General features: G+C 34.9%; 1 protein-coding gene across 6 annotated transcripts in view; it reads left to right on the plus strand.

Moving 5' to 3' along the window:
• Msp300 (Muscle-specific protein 300 kDa) overlaps positions 1-13,930 on the plus strand; it is a 113,215-nt gene that overhangs the window by 34,540 nt on the left and 64,745 nt on the right. For all 6 annotated transcript variants that reach the window (XM_065350296.1, XM_065350297.1, XM_065350299.1 and 3 more), the window contains exons 13-46: positions 5-178; positions 247-448; positions 524-741; positions 815-955; positions 1,036-1,200; positions 1,285-1,414; positions 1,492-1,685; positions 1,757-1,939; positions 2,019-2,153; positions 2,226-2,360; positions 2,441-2,602; positions 2,676-2,905; positions 2,983-3,091; positions 3,168-3,389; positions 3,457-3,727; positions 3,806-4,065; positions 4,141-4,420; positions 4,501-4,748; positions 4,822-5,124; positions 5,200-5,399; positions 5,472-5,730; positions 5,804-6,099; positions 6,178-7,756; positions 7,843-9,462; positions 9,604-9,747; positions 9,844-9,983; positions 11,601-11,799; positions 11,902-12,063; positions 12,147-12,311; positions 12,383-12,542; positions 12,611-12,899; positions 12,971-13,291; positions 13,369-13,564; positions 13,632-13,899. In XM_065350296.1, coding sequence (XP_065206368.1) covers positions 5-178; positions 247-448; positions 524-741; positions 815-955; positions 1,036-1,200; positions 1,285-1,414; positions 1,492-1,685; positions 1,757-1,939; positions 2,019-2,153; positions 2,226-2,360; positions 2,441-2,602; positions 2,676-2,905; positions 2,983-3,091; positions 3,168-3,389; positions 3,457-3,727; positions 3,806-4,065; positions 4,141-4,420; positions 4,501-4,748; positions 4,822-5,124; positions 5,200-5,399; positions 5,472-5,730; positions 5,804-6,099; positions 6,178-7,756; positions 7,843-9,462; positions 9,604-9,747; positions 9,844-9,983; positions 11,601-11,799; positions 11,902-12,063; positions 12,147-12,311; positions 12,383-12,542; positions 12,611-12,899; positions 12,971-13,291; positions 13,369-13,564; positions 13,632-13,899 — 9,760 coding nt within the window. The remainder of the gene's footprint in view (positions 1-4; positions 179-246; positions 449-523; positions 742-814; positions 956-1,035; positions 1,201-1,284; positions 1,415-1,491; positions 1,686-1,756; positions 1,940-2,018; positions 2,154-2,225; positions 2,361-2,440; positions 2,603-2,675; positions 2,906-2,982; positions 3,092-3,167; positions 3,390-3,456; positions 3,728-3,805; positions 4,066-4,140; positions 4,421-4,500; positions 4,749-4,821; positions 5,125-5,199; positions 5,400-5,471; positions 5,731-5,803; positions 6,100-6,177; positions 7,757-7,842; positions 9,463-9,603; positions 9,748-9,843; positions 9,984-11,600; positions 11,800-11,901; positions 12,064-12,146; positions 12,312-12,382; positions 12,543-12,610; positions 12,900-12,970; positions 13,292-13,368; positions 13,565-13,631; positions 13,900-13,930) is intronic.

A 13,930-nucleotide genomic window follows, 5' to 3' on the forward strand; every position in this document is an offset into this window, starting at 1 on the left:
ATAGGCATTTTTCTCGCAATTACCTACCGTGCGAGCGAAATTAGAAGAAGCCGTTGGAACTATTCCTATTTCGTCTCAAATCTTGGAAAATCAAATAAACAACATGTTCGCTCGTTTGGACGATATTACTGTCAAAGCTGCTCAACGTAGAATTAGATTAAAATATTTAGAACATAAGGTGAGATCATTTTCTGACGATATTCAGTCTCAAAAGGATAAAATTTTTCATAAATGATTTTATTGCAGTGTTGTCTTATCGCCTTCCTTAATCTAACGGAAAAGAAATTAAAAGGCTGGACTGTGAAATATGGTTACGAAGAAAATGTACAAGCGCTTCTTGACCAATACAATAATTATGTGATCGGAAACGAAATAATTCAAGAATTCAATAGAGCTTTTAATGATATGCAAAATGTCGTTATAGAATATAAACGCGATGGAAATATTGGTAATTTTATACCTATTTACACATTAAAATTTATTTTTTTGAACTTTTTAAAAATTTTTTGAAAAATTTTTGTAGATAAAACAGAGGCAGCAAATGTAGATCGATTTTTACGTGACATAGAAGAAAGATGGAAAACGGTTTCGGTTGAATTGTATTGCGCTCAGAGTATGTTAGAAGAAGTTGTAGCCTACTGGAAACGTTGGAAATCGCTTTCTACCGAATTGGAGAACTGGATCGATGCTTCGAGATATAAACTGAATGCGTCCGAAGATGAAAAATTAGAATACTTCCACGTAAATATTTTTTTTTCTCAAATAGATTCAAAATTAATGTATGATTTGATGTTTAATTATGCGTATTTTTCAGGACCTAAAAGCTTGGCAGGAAAAATACTTGAATTTAGAAGATAATGTTAACTTTTTAATAGCCACCTGTGAAGATTCTATTGGTGCCGAATTACGTGAAAAATTCGCTAGAATTACGGGAAAATGGAAAGATTTATTCGACGTGAGTTTTCCTGTCATAGATATCAAAATTTGAACCAAATTTCATGTTTTTATTTCGTATTTGATTCTGTTTTTGTCCAGGTTGTTGGGAAATATATGAACGCCAGTTCGATATCTAAACTTCGAAAAGAGTATTACGAGTCAATGGAAGATTTACAGACGTGGATTACTAAAGCTGAGCATATTTTGAGCTCAACACAGCCGAATTCCGATGAAGGATTGCATTTCTTTGGCCGTGAGCTTGCGGTATGATTTTCAATTTGATAACTTATAAAAAAAAGTGTGTGAAAAATATTACATTTTACATTCTGGTTTGTTTTCTAAAAACAGAATTTACAAGAAGAAATTTCCGAAAAAGACGAAATACTTAAAAATATTTCTAAATTGTTGCAAAACCTAATTCAAGATCTCAGTAAAGAAGAAGTTGAACAAATGGTCAAGGAAGTGAAACGAGAGAAAGGTTTGTATGGTGGTTTTAGATGTTCACGTAGTGTGCGTATTCATCCATCTAATTTGTTTTTGTTTTTTTTTTTTTAGAATCGTTGCTTCAAATTCGTACTCTTATTCCAATGCAACTGAATCTCTTCAATCAATTGATCGTTCAAAGAGAAGCATTGAGAGAAGGCCAATCAGAAATTAATTCTTGGTTGGATAAAGCTGAAAATCTTCTCGACTCTTATACGCTTACCGGTGGCAAAGAGCAAATTCAGACTCAACTGGAACGACATAAGGTGAGAAATTTATTCATTTTTTAAAATTATTTTAGTTGCGAAATGGTTATATTTTCTGTGGCATTTTTTAGGCATTTTTCTCTCGCATTTCTTACTACCAATCAATGGTGGAAAGTAAAAACAAGCAGTTTCAGAGTATCGTAAAATCGATTGATTCCGAAGAAAAACTAGAACTCGGAGATTTTGTACAAAAAATGGCTGACTTGAACTCGCGTTTCGAACGAGTTTCAAATGATGCTCAAGATTGGCAAGTTGTAAGTGTTCTGAAAATAAATGAAAAATATTCTTGATATTTCTGCAACTTTTTACGATAATTTGTATTTTGTTTCGTAGAAACTCGAAGAAGCCATTCGTTACTGGCATAATTTCAAAGAAATCGAACGTGTCATTACCGAATGGTTACAAACCGCTCAAAAATTATTGACTGAAAAGAACATCGATTCGAAACAATTCATCCAGACCGAAAAAGTAAAATAAAATTTTGGAAACCCCAGCTTTGGAGAACGAAAAAAAAGTCTAATACAATTTTACTTTTTTTAGGCGTATTTCGAAAATGCAGACCAGAGTCGTATTAATGAGCTCACGTCAGCAGGTAAAGAATTGAAGAAACACATATCTCCAAATGATCACAGTTATGTCAATAGGCGAGTTGAAGCATTGCAACAAGCTTGGAAGGTATATTCGAATAATAAATTATGCATACATCTGAGTATAACTTGTTTAAAAAACTTGAGAAATTCTTTATTGTGTTTTAGGAAGCGTTTGAAGTTGCTCATCCTCATCTAATTAGGTCAGAATTTTCACTCGATTTAACTTCGTACAATCAGCTAATAAAAGAGATGGAAAAAGAATTGATCTCGGAGCAACAAGCTTTCACTCAACATGAGGATATTGAAATGCTGCTTGCTAAACATAACGTTAGTTCTGGGAAATCCTTTTTTTTTCAAATTCAACGAATTTTAGTGATTAATTGTTTGATTAAAATTGCAGGAATATTTTAACGACCAAAGTGCCTACATAAGTGATGCTAAAGAATTGATGAATAATCTCGCTAGGCTAAGCGCTTCCTATGAATCGATGAATCGAAATTCTGAAAGCGATACTCTCAATGATGCCTACGAACGTGTCTTACAAAACTGGAAAGTCATTCAGAGTAATATCAGTGTTGTAAAGAAACAACTTCAGCAAGTACCTGAGCAATGGAAAGAATTTACTCAGAGGTAGGCATACGTCAATGAAAGAATCAATTGAAATAAAAATTGAATTATTTATTTATAACACCATCTGTTTTTTACAGAATGGACGAAATATCTGCATGGATGGACTCAGTCGATGGAAATGTTAAAGTCTTGTTACAAGATTTGACCACAGCCGAAGAATTCGAAAACCAGAAAGCTACCTTCCAAGTAATTTTATCAATAATAAAATTACATTGCATTTGCCATAACATTGTCTCATCGATCGATGTTTGAATTTTATCAGGAGATTTGTCGTGATGTGGATAAGAAACGAGCTGACATTCAGTGGTTGGTGCAAACGTCAGACATGCTGTCTCAGTTCTATCCCAAGACTTCTACCGATGTACAAAAACAAGTCGATCAAATGGTTACCCGATATAAATCCTTATTACCTACCATCGAGCTTATTATCACTCGTACCGAACTGTATTCAAGATGCTACACGTACAAAAAACAAGTTACCGAAGTAAGTATTGGAAAATTTTAAGCCATTTCCTCAGATAATTTTATATTAATTTTTTTTTTCAATTCAGGTATGTCAGTTACTGCAGAAAGTTCGAGAAGACATTAAATCGAAACCGAAATCTATTGAAAATATCGATCAATTGGTGATTCAACAACAAGAAGCTGTTAATTTGCTAAATGACCAGAGGGCAAATGTCGTCTCTATGATTCAACGCGGCAAAGAATTAGCTAGACATGGTGACCAATCTCCAGAATTTTTGAATGATTTGGTCTCCAATTTGGAAGTAGAATGGGAAGATTCTTATTCCAAAACTGTGGAGAACTTGAATAATTTGAAAGGTAAATGTTTAACTAAGATTCGCAAATTCGACTAGAAAATCCATTCAGTCTCATTAAATACTCTAATTATTGTTTCAGAAACTCAAAAAGTATGGACTACTTACCAAGAACAAAAAGAGGCTGTTATGACGTTACTCAAAAAGGCGGAAAAGGAATTGAAAGACGTGCCTGTGAAGTATTCCAACTCTAAACAACTCGTCGCCGAATTGAACTCCAAGAAGGAATTAAAACTGGAATTGAAAAAAGCCATTGAAATCAACCTGAAAAAATTGAGAGATTTGTCTAGCCATGTTGGTAGAATCGCTTCACCTGAACGTGTTGAAATCATTAATAAAGAGGTACTAGGATCAATTTTTTTGTACTTTAAAATACTCGTAGAATCTGAAGTATAATCATTTCGAAACTTTTTTCAGGTGGAAGATATCTCCAAAGATTTAACCGACTATGAAAAACAAGCCGAAAAGAAAACCGATGATTTAGAAAAATTGTCTTCTAAATGGTCTGATCTGGAAAGCAATATCAAGCAAGTCAAAACATGGACTACTGAATTAGCGCCATCATCCATAACGGCCATCAATACTACAACATTGTCGCCGGAAGAACAAGCTAAAACTACTCAAAATTTACAGAATCAGTTGACGTCTCATATCTCTACAGTGGAAAAATTGAACGATGACGTTGATTCTCTTATTGGTAAATACAAAATATTCCATACCTATTTCATTTTGTATTTGCAAAGTTGAAAGTATTATTCGAATGTTGTTTTATTGTAGATATTGTCGAAGAACCAATTCTGATCAAGAAAGAAATAGAAACTTTGCATTCTACTGTACACGATGTGAAGCAAAAAATGGATGTTCAAAGTGCTCAGTTGCAAAAGCAGTTGGCTACTATCGAAGAGTATAAAAAAGAAATCGAAGAACTTACTCCATGGATTGCCAATGCAGAATCTGAAACCGAAATCAGCGCTATTAAACCGGCTGCTATCAAAGATATCGAAAAACACTTAGCCGACGTTAAAGTAATTTTTAAACCATATTTCTTAATTTAATCATTTTTTTTATTCGAGTATTAAATCTTAATTTTTTGTTCAGAATTTCAAATCCGAATGCGCAGAAAAAGAAAGTAAATTGAAAAAACTTTTTGCTATCGAAAAAGAGAATCCAAATTTGCAAGAAACTGAGACCCTGGTTTTACGTTTAAATGTCATAAAAGCGAATGCTGACAATAAAGTGAAACGTTTGCAAAAACTCAACGAAAATTGGAGAGAATTAGAAATAAAAGAACTCGAGATTAAAAACAAATTGAATAATTTCGATTTCAAGCATCTGCTCGACAGTCCTATTGAAAAAGACACCGAGCTGCAAGTTTTGCAGAGTCGTCTCGTAGAATTAAAGGTAAAGCTTTGAAATTCATTTATTGCCAATGAAAACGTTTCATATTTTTGTCATTTTTTCTTTAAAATTTTTTAGAGCGCTGCACAAAGCACGGCTGAATTACAAAACGAAGTTTCATCCTTGGGCAACTCTTGTAACGTTATTGCAAATAATGTCTCTTTACAAGCTGCCGAAGAGAAGAGAAACAATATCGATGCTCTGAAAGCCCAGTGTAAAAATGCATTGAACGGTATTCGAGAGCGAATCAATTTGTTATCTGATATCATTGTATCGAGGTACTAAAAAATAAGTTCATCTAAATGAAAAAATTTCCGAATCAAATATAATCTGATTTCAACTTTTTACAGAGAAGTGTACGAAGAACAAATCACCTCCTTCAGTTCGTGGCTTCACGATGTGGAGACGAATGCTGCTGATATGCAAGAAATAGAAGATGATGACTTGGGCAACACTCTACAAAAGCTTCACGCCTTTTCGGTGGAGTGCTCTGAGAAGAAACCCTACCTTGAAGATGTCGAAGTGAAGTTACATGCTGCTGTAGGACAAAAACCACCGCAGAAGAATTTCGCTGTAACCCATTTCAACGAAGCTAAACTCAAATTTGCGGTAGGTTAATTTCCGAAATTTTTTAGTATAATTTTGAATAATTTTTTTATCGAGTCTCTTCTTCTTTTTTTAGGACATTACGAATTTACTCGATAAAAGGAAAACAGCCATTGAACAGTACAAAGCCTTTAGAGACTGGTATCTTGGCGTCACCGAAACCGTCAATAATTTGAAATATCAAGTGGAGTCGAATCAATATCCAAGTTCGATTAATGCCGATCTCGATAAATGTTGGGCTGATTTGAATGCTCACGAGCAAGAATTTGGAACTATTCAAAAACTGTGTAAAGACGCCAATATCAATGTGAAGTATAAGGTCGAACCGCTGTCTTCGTTGAAAGATATGAAAGCTACGATCGATAACTTGAGGTTAGTTGCATTCATTTATCAATTATTCGTTATTTTTTGCTATTTTTGATTAAAATACATCGTACGTATTTCTTTCAGAGTGGATATCGCCAAGAAACGTGAAAAAGATAAAGTCATCGAAACCCACAAGAAGAATTTCCTCGAAACTAAAGAACGTTTCATTAAAGAAATTGGCAGTTGCAAAAAAGATCTCGAAAAGGCCCTGTCTGACATCAAAACTCCGGAAAAACTCCGTCCCGGAGTGGACGATTTGATGAAACTAGAAACGAAATTCGCTCAAGTCACTCCAATTAGAGACGAAATGCAGAAAAAAGCAAATTCTCTCATCAAAGAAGACGATACCGTTATACTCGATGTACAAAACGAAGTCACTGGATTGCTAAGTGACTGGGAAAACTTGAACGATCAGCTGAAACAAGAAATCGACGCATATTGCAACCTCCAGCAAGCCTTAACCAGTTTCAACGTAATTAAAAATGAAACCGGTAACATGCTAAATGATTTCGAGGGTTCTCTTGGCAACATTAAGTCACCTAACGATTTGACCGAAGCTTACATCACGAAAGAAAAATACAACGAATTGAGCAAGTCGATCTCAAACAGTAAAAATTACTTGGATAAGATGGATAGTTCGAGTAAAAATATCTTCAAATTGAGCAGAAATGTTCCGCAATTCGATGTTCAAGTTATTGAAAACGAAATGAAAACCACGGTGAAAAAATGGAACGATGTTTCCGCCAAAGTAAATGATCAGTTATCCACAATTGATACCGAAATCGCTTTGTGGCAACAGATCGAAGAATCGAAAAGCTACTTGCTTCCATGGCTAAAAGAAACCGTCGAAGATACCAATAACCAGTTGAAAACTTTGGTCGATGTGAACAACGCTCAAGTAAAATGGAAATCCTACAAAGAGCAACTTGCTGTTAACGAAAAATTGAAAGATGGAATTCAAAAAAGACGCCAACAGTTGGTAGAATTGAATGAAAACAAACCAATTCCTAATTTGGACTCGTTGATGTCTGTATTGAACGACGGATTCAGTGAATTAGATCAAGAATTGAAACAACTGGGTGATTTAATCGGCACCTGCGAATCCAAAGAGAGTATTCTTAAAGATGAACTCAAAGAAGCAGTCTCTGAAATGAATTCGATTCGGGAGAAGTTAATGAAATGCGACGATTTGACGGGCGATATTACTCCAATTTGCGAACGTCTAATGATCTGCCGAGAAAAAAATAAAGATTTGGAGAAAATTCAGCCAAAATTAGAGAAAATGGACAAAATCTGCGCGGAAATTGTAGCAGCTAATCCTAGTTACGCGAATTCTAGCGTGGCAAAAGAATTAAACGCGATCAAGAAACGCTATGCCGATACGTCCTCTTATTTGGTTAAAATCGAGAACACTCTTATTTTGTTCGTTAATAAGAGTTTCAAAGATAAACTCACGAATTTGAAAGATACCGTCGACATGTGCAATAATAAAATCGTCTGGTGTCTGCCAGAAGAAAATTTCGATGTAGAACACCTAGAATCAAAGCTAACTTGCATAAAAGAATTGGAAAAAGAACTAGATTCCGTCAAAGGCGTCAAGCAAGATATCGAATCAATGATTGAACCTTTGAATGGAATCCAGTGTCCTGAAATCACCGAAGAAGTGAGTTATTTTCTTACATTCTGCCTATTCTGCCACAATGTGTATTTTTGAATGTGTTTCTAAGTTTTATTTTTATATGTTTTCAGGTCTTTCCTATCCGTGATAAAATCTTCGCCGATTTGGATGCTCTTCAAGCGAAAACCGACAACGTGAAGACAGTTTTGGAGAAAAATATCAAGTTACTTAACACCTACCAAGATGACTACGAAAAAGTATCATCGGATTTGCAAAATTTGGAGAAAGCATTGAATACGAAATCTCGCGATTTGATCGACGTTTCACAAATCGATAGTTACTTAGAAAAAACCAACAACATGAATTCCAAAATTTCGGACATCATTTCCAAAATCAAGACTCTAAAAGGAAGTTACGACAAATTACAAAAACTCGATACTAAGCCGCATATAAGTAACACCGATTCTTTCGAAAACAAAGCCAAGAATATCAAAGACACCGTCGATTCTCGTTTAGAGAAGCTCAAAAATGTATCAGACTTACATGCCAAATACGAGAACAAAGTCAATCTGATGAACGACTTTCTAACGAAAAATACCGCCAAGTTGGATAAATTTGAGAAAGCTTTTAACGAAGGAAACAAGAACACGGAGCTTTTGAAAAATACATTGAAAGAACTCAAAGATTTTGCTCAAATTAAAGAACAAGGTTTGGCTCAAATGAATGAAATTATCGAATTAAGCGAATCTTTATTCTTGGAAATTATTCCTCAAAATCGCGACACGATGCGAGTTCAACTCAAAGGTCTACGAAACGCCTTGGAAGCATTGAACGAGAAATGGACATTACTTTTGAAGAAAAACGAAAGCATCGTGATGCAAAGAGCCAGTATCGAAGACAGTCGTAACCAAGTTCTTCAATGGCTAACTGCCGTTGAAAATAAAGTCGAATCGAAACCTCAGCTGAAGGAAATTTTACCAGAAAAGAAAAAAGCTCTGAATACCTATCGAACCTTATTACAAGATGTACAATCGCACAAGGCCATCATTGATCAACTAAATCAAAAAATGGAATCATTATCCGAAGGTGGTCTCGATGATCTGGTTGAAAGATATGGCCAGTTGCACAATATCGTTTCCAATCACGTCGATTTGCATGAAAAATACGTTCTCAATCATGAAAACTATCTCCATGCTTTTGAAAAGTTCAGAGATTTCTTCGATGTTCTCTTAGCCGAAGAGAACAAATCTGCCAAATGCGACGTTGAAAATCAAATCGCTATTTACGAAAGTATTCTGCAACAAGATAAATCTGGCGATGAACTGATCGCAGAATGCGAACAGTTACTGAAACCTGTTCTGTCTGAGACTGATGACACCGGAAAAGAGTTTTTACAAAATGAAATAAATAGTCAAAAAAAGAACTGGCGCGAATTTCTCGATAAATGTAAACAGGCCAAAGAAAAACTGATTATCAAGAAAGGTCAAGCTGAAAAGCTTCAGAGTAAAATTACATCATTGGATGAGTTTTTGAAAAACGCCGAAAATAAATTCAAAGATCAAAGCTTGAAAAATTGTTTGGAGTCGAAGAAACTTTATTTGGACGATGTAAAAAGTATCTTCAACGATTTAAATAGTAAAAATATCGAATTCGAAGATCTTAAAAAAGAACCCGGTGCAACGAATCCTGAGCTTACCGAAATAGTCATGAAATTAATAGCGAGATATCAAAACGTCAAACAGAAAGCAAAGGTGAGAATGATTTTCATTCACTATATAAATTATTCTGCTCTCAAAGTGGTAGACTACATGTAATTATGACTCTTCGCAGTTGGAGTAATTTTCAAATGTCCATTGTCTCCTTATTCTCATTTGTTTATTTTTATTTTAAAGGAATGTGTTACCAGATATGAGAAATTCGTCAAGGAACATGAAACTTTTGAAAACGATTATAACAACTTTTTACAGAAATGTAATAAACTAAAAGAAGAAGTTGAACAAAACAGTAAACCGATCGGAAATGTCAGTTCATTAAAGGTTAGCATATCCGCGAAATTAATTTCTTACAATAAATAGGTAATAACATTTTGTAAATATTAAATATTAAAATTCTTATAATTATGTAATTATTAGGAAAGGCAGAAAAAACTGAACGAATTGCTGGATTCAAAAACGAATGAAAACGTACAATTCGAATTGATCAACGAACAAGGGGAGAAGCTATATGCTCATACGTCACCTGACGGAAGAGAATTAATCAGAAAAAATTTGAGGTAAAATTTTACAAATCTCTTTGAAAAAAGAACGATTTACATTAAGTAAAAATTATTATATTTGTTTGAGTTTATAAAATCGCCAAAATTTATTCTCGTTCACTCTTCAGCCATATTCTCAACACGAAAGGTTCGCTTAATTTTTTGTAATATGCTGTTGATATAGGTATTCATCATGTATATTCTAGTTTTAGTGAAACTCGGCGGTAATTTCGAGATTTTCAGCGGCGTTATAATTTCGTCTTCGATTTTAAATTCATTCTTCAAGATTAATATAATACGCGACATATTATCCAGAACGTAAATTCCGCAATCTGTGTTGTTAGTCTGTTGTTCGCAGTCGACGTCGAATATTTGGTAAACTTCGAAGTATTCGCTTAACTTTTTGGATAACTCGAGAGCTATTTTGTAATTCATTCCTTTTAAAGAGTCGTAGTGGCAGAACGCTTCCATGTCTTTACTTAATAACAAAAGTGACCAGTGAGTGCCTCGGCTTCCGTTACTCGTGTCATTAATTACGAAAAAAATATTATCGTATTTCTTAGCTTCGATAGGTTCTAGGAAAGAGACGACCTCGTTGTCTTGTGAAAATTGTATGCACTGGGTTATGCACGGATTTACGAATAGGATATCCGGGTGTTTTTCTTGGCATGCTTCCATAACGGTAGTGATGACGTCGTCATCTAAGAGTTCGCCCATTGCTACGTTATTTATGTCCTGTAAATCGTGAAGTATATTAATTATTAGGTAATCTACGTACGCCTCTTTTTCAGCCCTGTTCAAAGGTTCTGGCAAACGTACGAATTGCTGGTCCAAACTGATAACTTGATCTTTAATCGTGTCGCGTTTCACCTCTTGTATGCGCATAGCAGCCTTCTTAGCTTCCACCTCCAAACATACTTGCTTATATTGGTCGCGCATTTCCTCGAGTTTCCGCTCCATTTGTTGGTCGATTTGTTGAAGTCGTTCTCGAGCCAGGATCTCTTGGTTTTTAACACTCGGATATACGTTACGTTGATAGGTTTCGAAAAGTTCTTGCATGTTACATCCTCCGTCTAGCGAATAAGCTTGATTAGGGTGCAAGTGAAATAATTGCTTTTGCGTGTCTTCGAACGGTTCGCCGTTAGGGGCGTCTTTTTCGAGTAACTGCGCTTCTGAGACGTCACATGCTATCAACGATGCGTGAGCTGTTCTGAGATCGCTCTGCGATGGCATGTTAGTTTGGTATACAGAAGGGATACTATGTGCTGATGTCGTGTTCCGGTGATCTAAATGTTTCTGGTAATTTCTGCTTCTGAATGGAGTTAAATTATAATTTTTTACCATTTCAGAAACACATTCTAATAAACAATTAAACGATTGCATTAATATCAGCGACATTAGCATCAGCTGGTGACCTTGCTCTTAGAGACGTACTTTGCTTTACCTGATGTACTTTGCTTTACCTGATTTACGATTCGAAGCGAATCTACCATTTTACCTATTTGCTTAGTAATTTGAAAAAAGTTGAGAATCATTTTCGTGTATGGCTTCAACTTTGGAGTATTTCCAAAAATATTGGAAATTCAACGATTCAGCGTGAACTATAAATTCATCTCTTATTAATTTTTATTTCAGAAAATTGCGCTCTATTTGGAATGAGCTGAGTGATGATTTACAACGAGAAATAGGCGTAGCTGACCAATGTCTTTTGAAATTAGCCGAGTTCAATGTTGCTCAAGATGAACTAACTGCTTGGTTAACCGGTGTGGAAAATTCTATCAACCAAAACTCAGAGTTATGTTCGACTTTACAAGAAAAACTCGCCCAATTTCAGGTATTATTTGGGAAACAAATATCTGCAGCTGTATATCTGCAAATGTAGTTTTTGTTTTAAAAATGAATAATTGCCAAATTGTAATGATCTGTTTGCTTGCAGAATCACGTTAATAAACACCAAGAAACTCTTAATCAAAAGAATGCCATCGCTAATGTTTCTAAATTGGTATCACAGCTCTCAGAGCACACCGACCATTCTGCCTTTGGAGATTACTCAGCATCTATCGAAAAGCAGTATGCTAGTATTATAGCCAAATCCGAGGTATCTGTTTTTTTTGTCGGTAGTTTTGAGTATAAACTTTTATATAATTGATCGTAATTTACCTTCATTTTCTGAACCGTTAGGAACTGAAAAACACTTTGGAACAAAATGTTAAGATTCATAAAGATTTTAAAGCAGCTTGTGACAAAATGCAAGATAAGCTGAAAAACGAAGCTGAGCATTTGAAACAGAATGAAGCTGTGTCTGGCGAAAAGTCAGACGTGGAAAAGAGATTGAAAAATGTTGAGGTAAATTGAGGCTTGTCGAAGGTTAATTTTTTATTCTCACGTAATTTCAATTTTTTCTTTATAATTTATAGTCGCTACAAAAATTCGAACCCGAGGGAAAGGAAACATTCAAAAAGTTGAAAGAATTATTCGAAGCTACTTATAAAACCACTGCTAAGAAAGGCATCCCTGCTTTGGAGAAAGAATTATTCGATTGCAACGCTGCTCTTAATAAACACTTGAATAATTTAGGTAAAAATTTACCTACCGAATTTTTAAATTGATTAATTAGTTCAAGATTTAATTCATCATATTTTTAGATCAAGCTCAAGATAAACTCAACGAAGCGTTGAATTTATGGTTGAAATTCGAAAGAGAACAAGAGAACATTACCAACTGGCTTCAAGAACACGAGATCGTGTTTAAAAATCAACAGTTGAAAAATACCTTGGACGAAAAATTGGAGCAATTGAATGAATTCAAAGAAATTGGAAACGCCATCAACCATAAAGAGAAAGATATCGATGGGTTCATCGACGTTGGTCATCTGTTGTTACAAACCTGTTCGGCAGATCATGTAAAAACAGCTTTGTCGCAGATTAGCAACAGGTATTCTACAGCACATTAACGACCTTTTCTTTCGAATTCAAGTTTTACCTGTCATGTGGGTAAATTTTCAGGTATCAATCGTTGGTGAATCAATATAAAGAAACAGTCGAAAAATGGGAAACCATTTGTGACGAGCATCGTACCTATTCGATCAAACGTACCGAAATTCTCAAATTATTGGATGATTTGGAGAAACAGTTCACCGATTTGCAAACCGACACAGACTCAGATGTTTCGAAAAAAGTCAAAAAATCACAACATATTATTACCGAATGTAATCAAAATGCCAATCAAGTATCGGAATTTTTGCTGAATGGCGAATCACTATTCCCTGATACTGCCGCCAGTGGACGTGAGGATATTCGTAATGAGTTGAAAGATATCAAAGAAAGGTTATTCGACTTATATTTTCATTTTGTACTCCCACATTTTGGATTTTTCTTCAATTTAAAAAAAATTTTTTTTTTAGATGGGATTCGCTCTGTGATAAATTGAAATCTTTCGATAAATCCCTCGGAGCTTTGAATATCCAATGGAACGTCTATCAAGAACTTTACTCTCAACTGTTAAACTGGTTGCAACAAATGGAAAAAAATGTTCAACAAGATCGAACTTCAAATTGGACCACGTTACAAGAATTACGCTCGAAATTGTTCAAAGAAAAGGTAAATTTCTTACCTAATCAAAATGTAACCATCTGAGCATATTTTTATTTTTTATTTTTGTCGACAGACAATGCTCCAAGAAGCCTCTTCTCGTAAACGTACCATTGAAAATTTAAAGGAAAAGGCTGACAGCGTTGCTCAAGTTGTCGATTCAAAAAATATCAACGAGACTGCTCAAGATGTCGTTACTCGTTACGATCACCTGATTTCAAATTTGACCGAAATTGTCAGTACGAATGAGAAGTGCCTGGAAAATGTCCAGCAATTCTTAGATAGCCTGAAACAATTTAGGGATAATTTGAAGCAACTTTGGGAGACCCTATCGAGTCACACAGGTAACGTTTTTTGCTCATTTATCGCCGATAT

Source organism: Planococcus citri, chromosome 2, assembly GCF_950023065.1.
Source record: "Planococcus citri chromosome 2, ihPlaCitr1.1, whole genome shotgun sequence".
Taxonomy (NCBI): Eukaryota; Metazoa; Arthropoda; class Insecta; order Hemiptera; family Pseudococcidae; genus Planococcus; species Planococcus citri.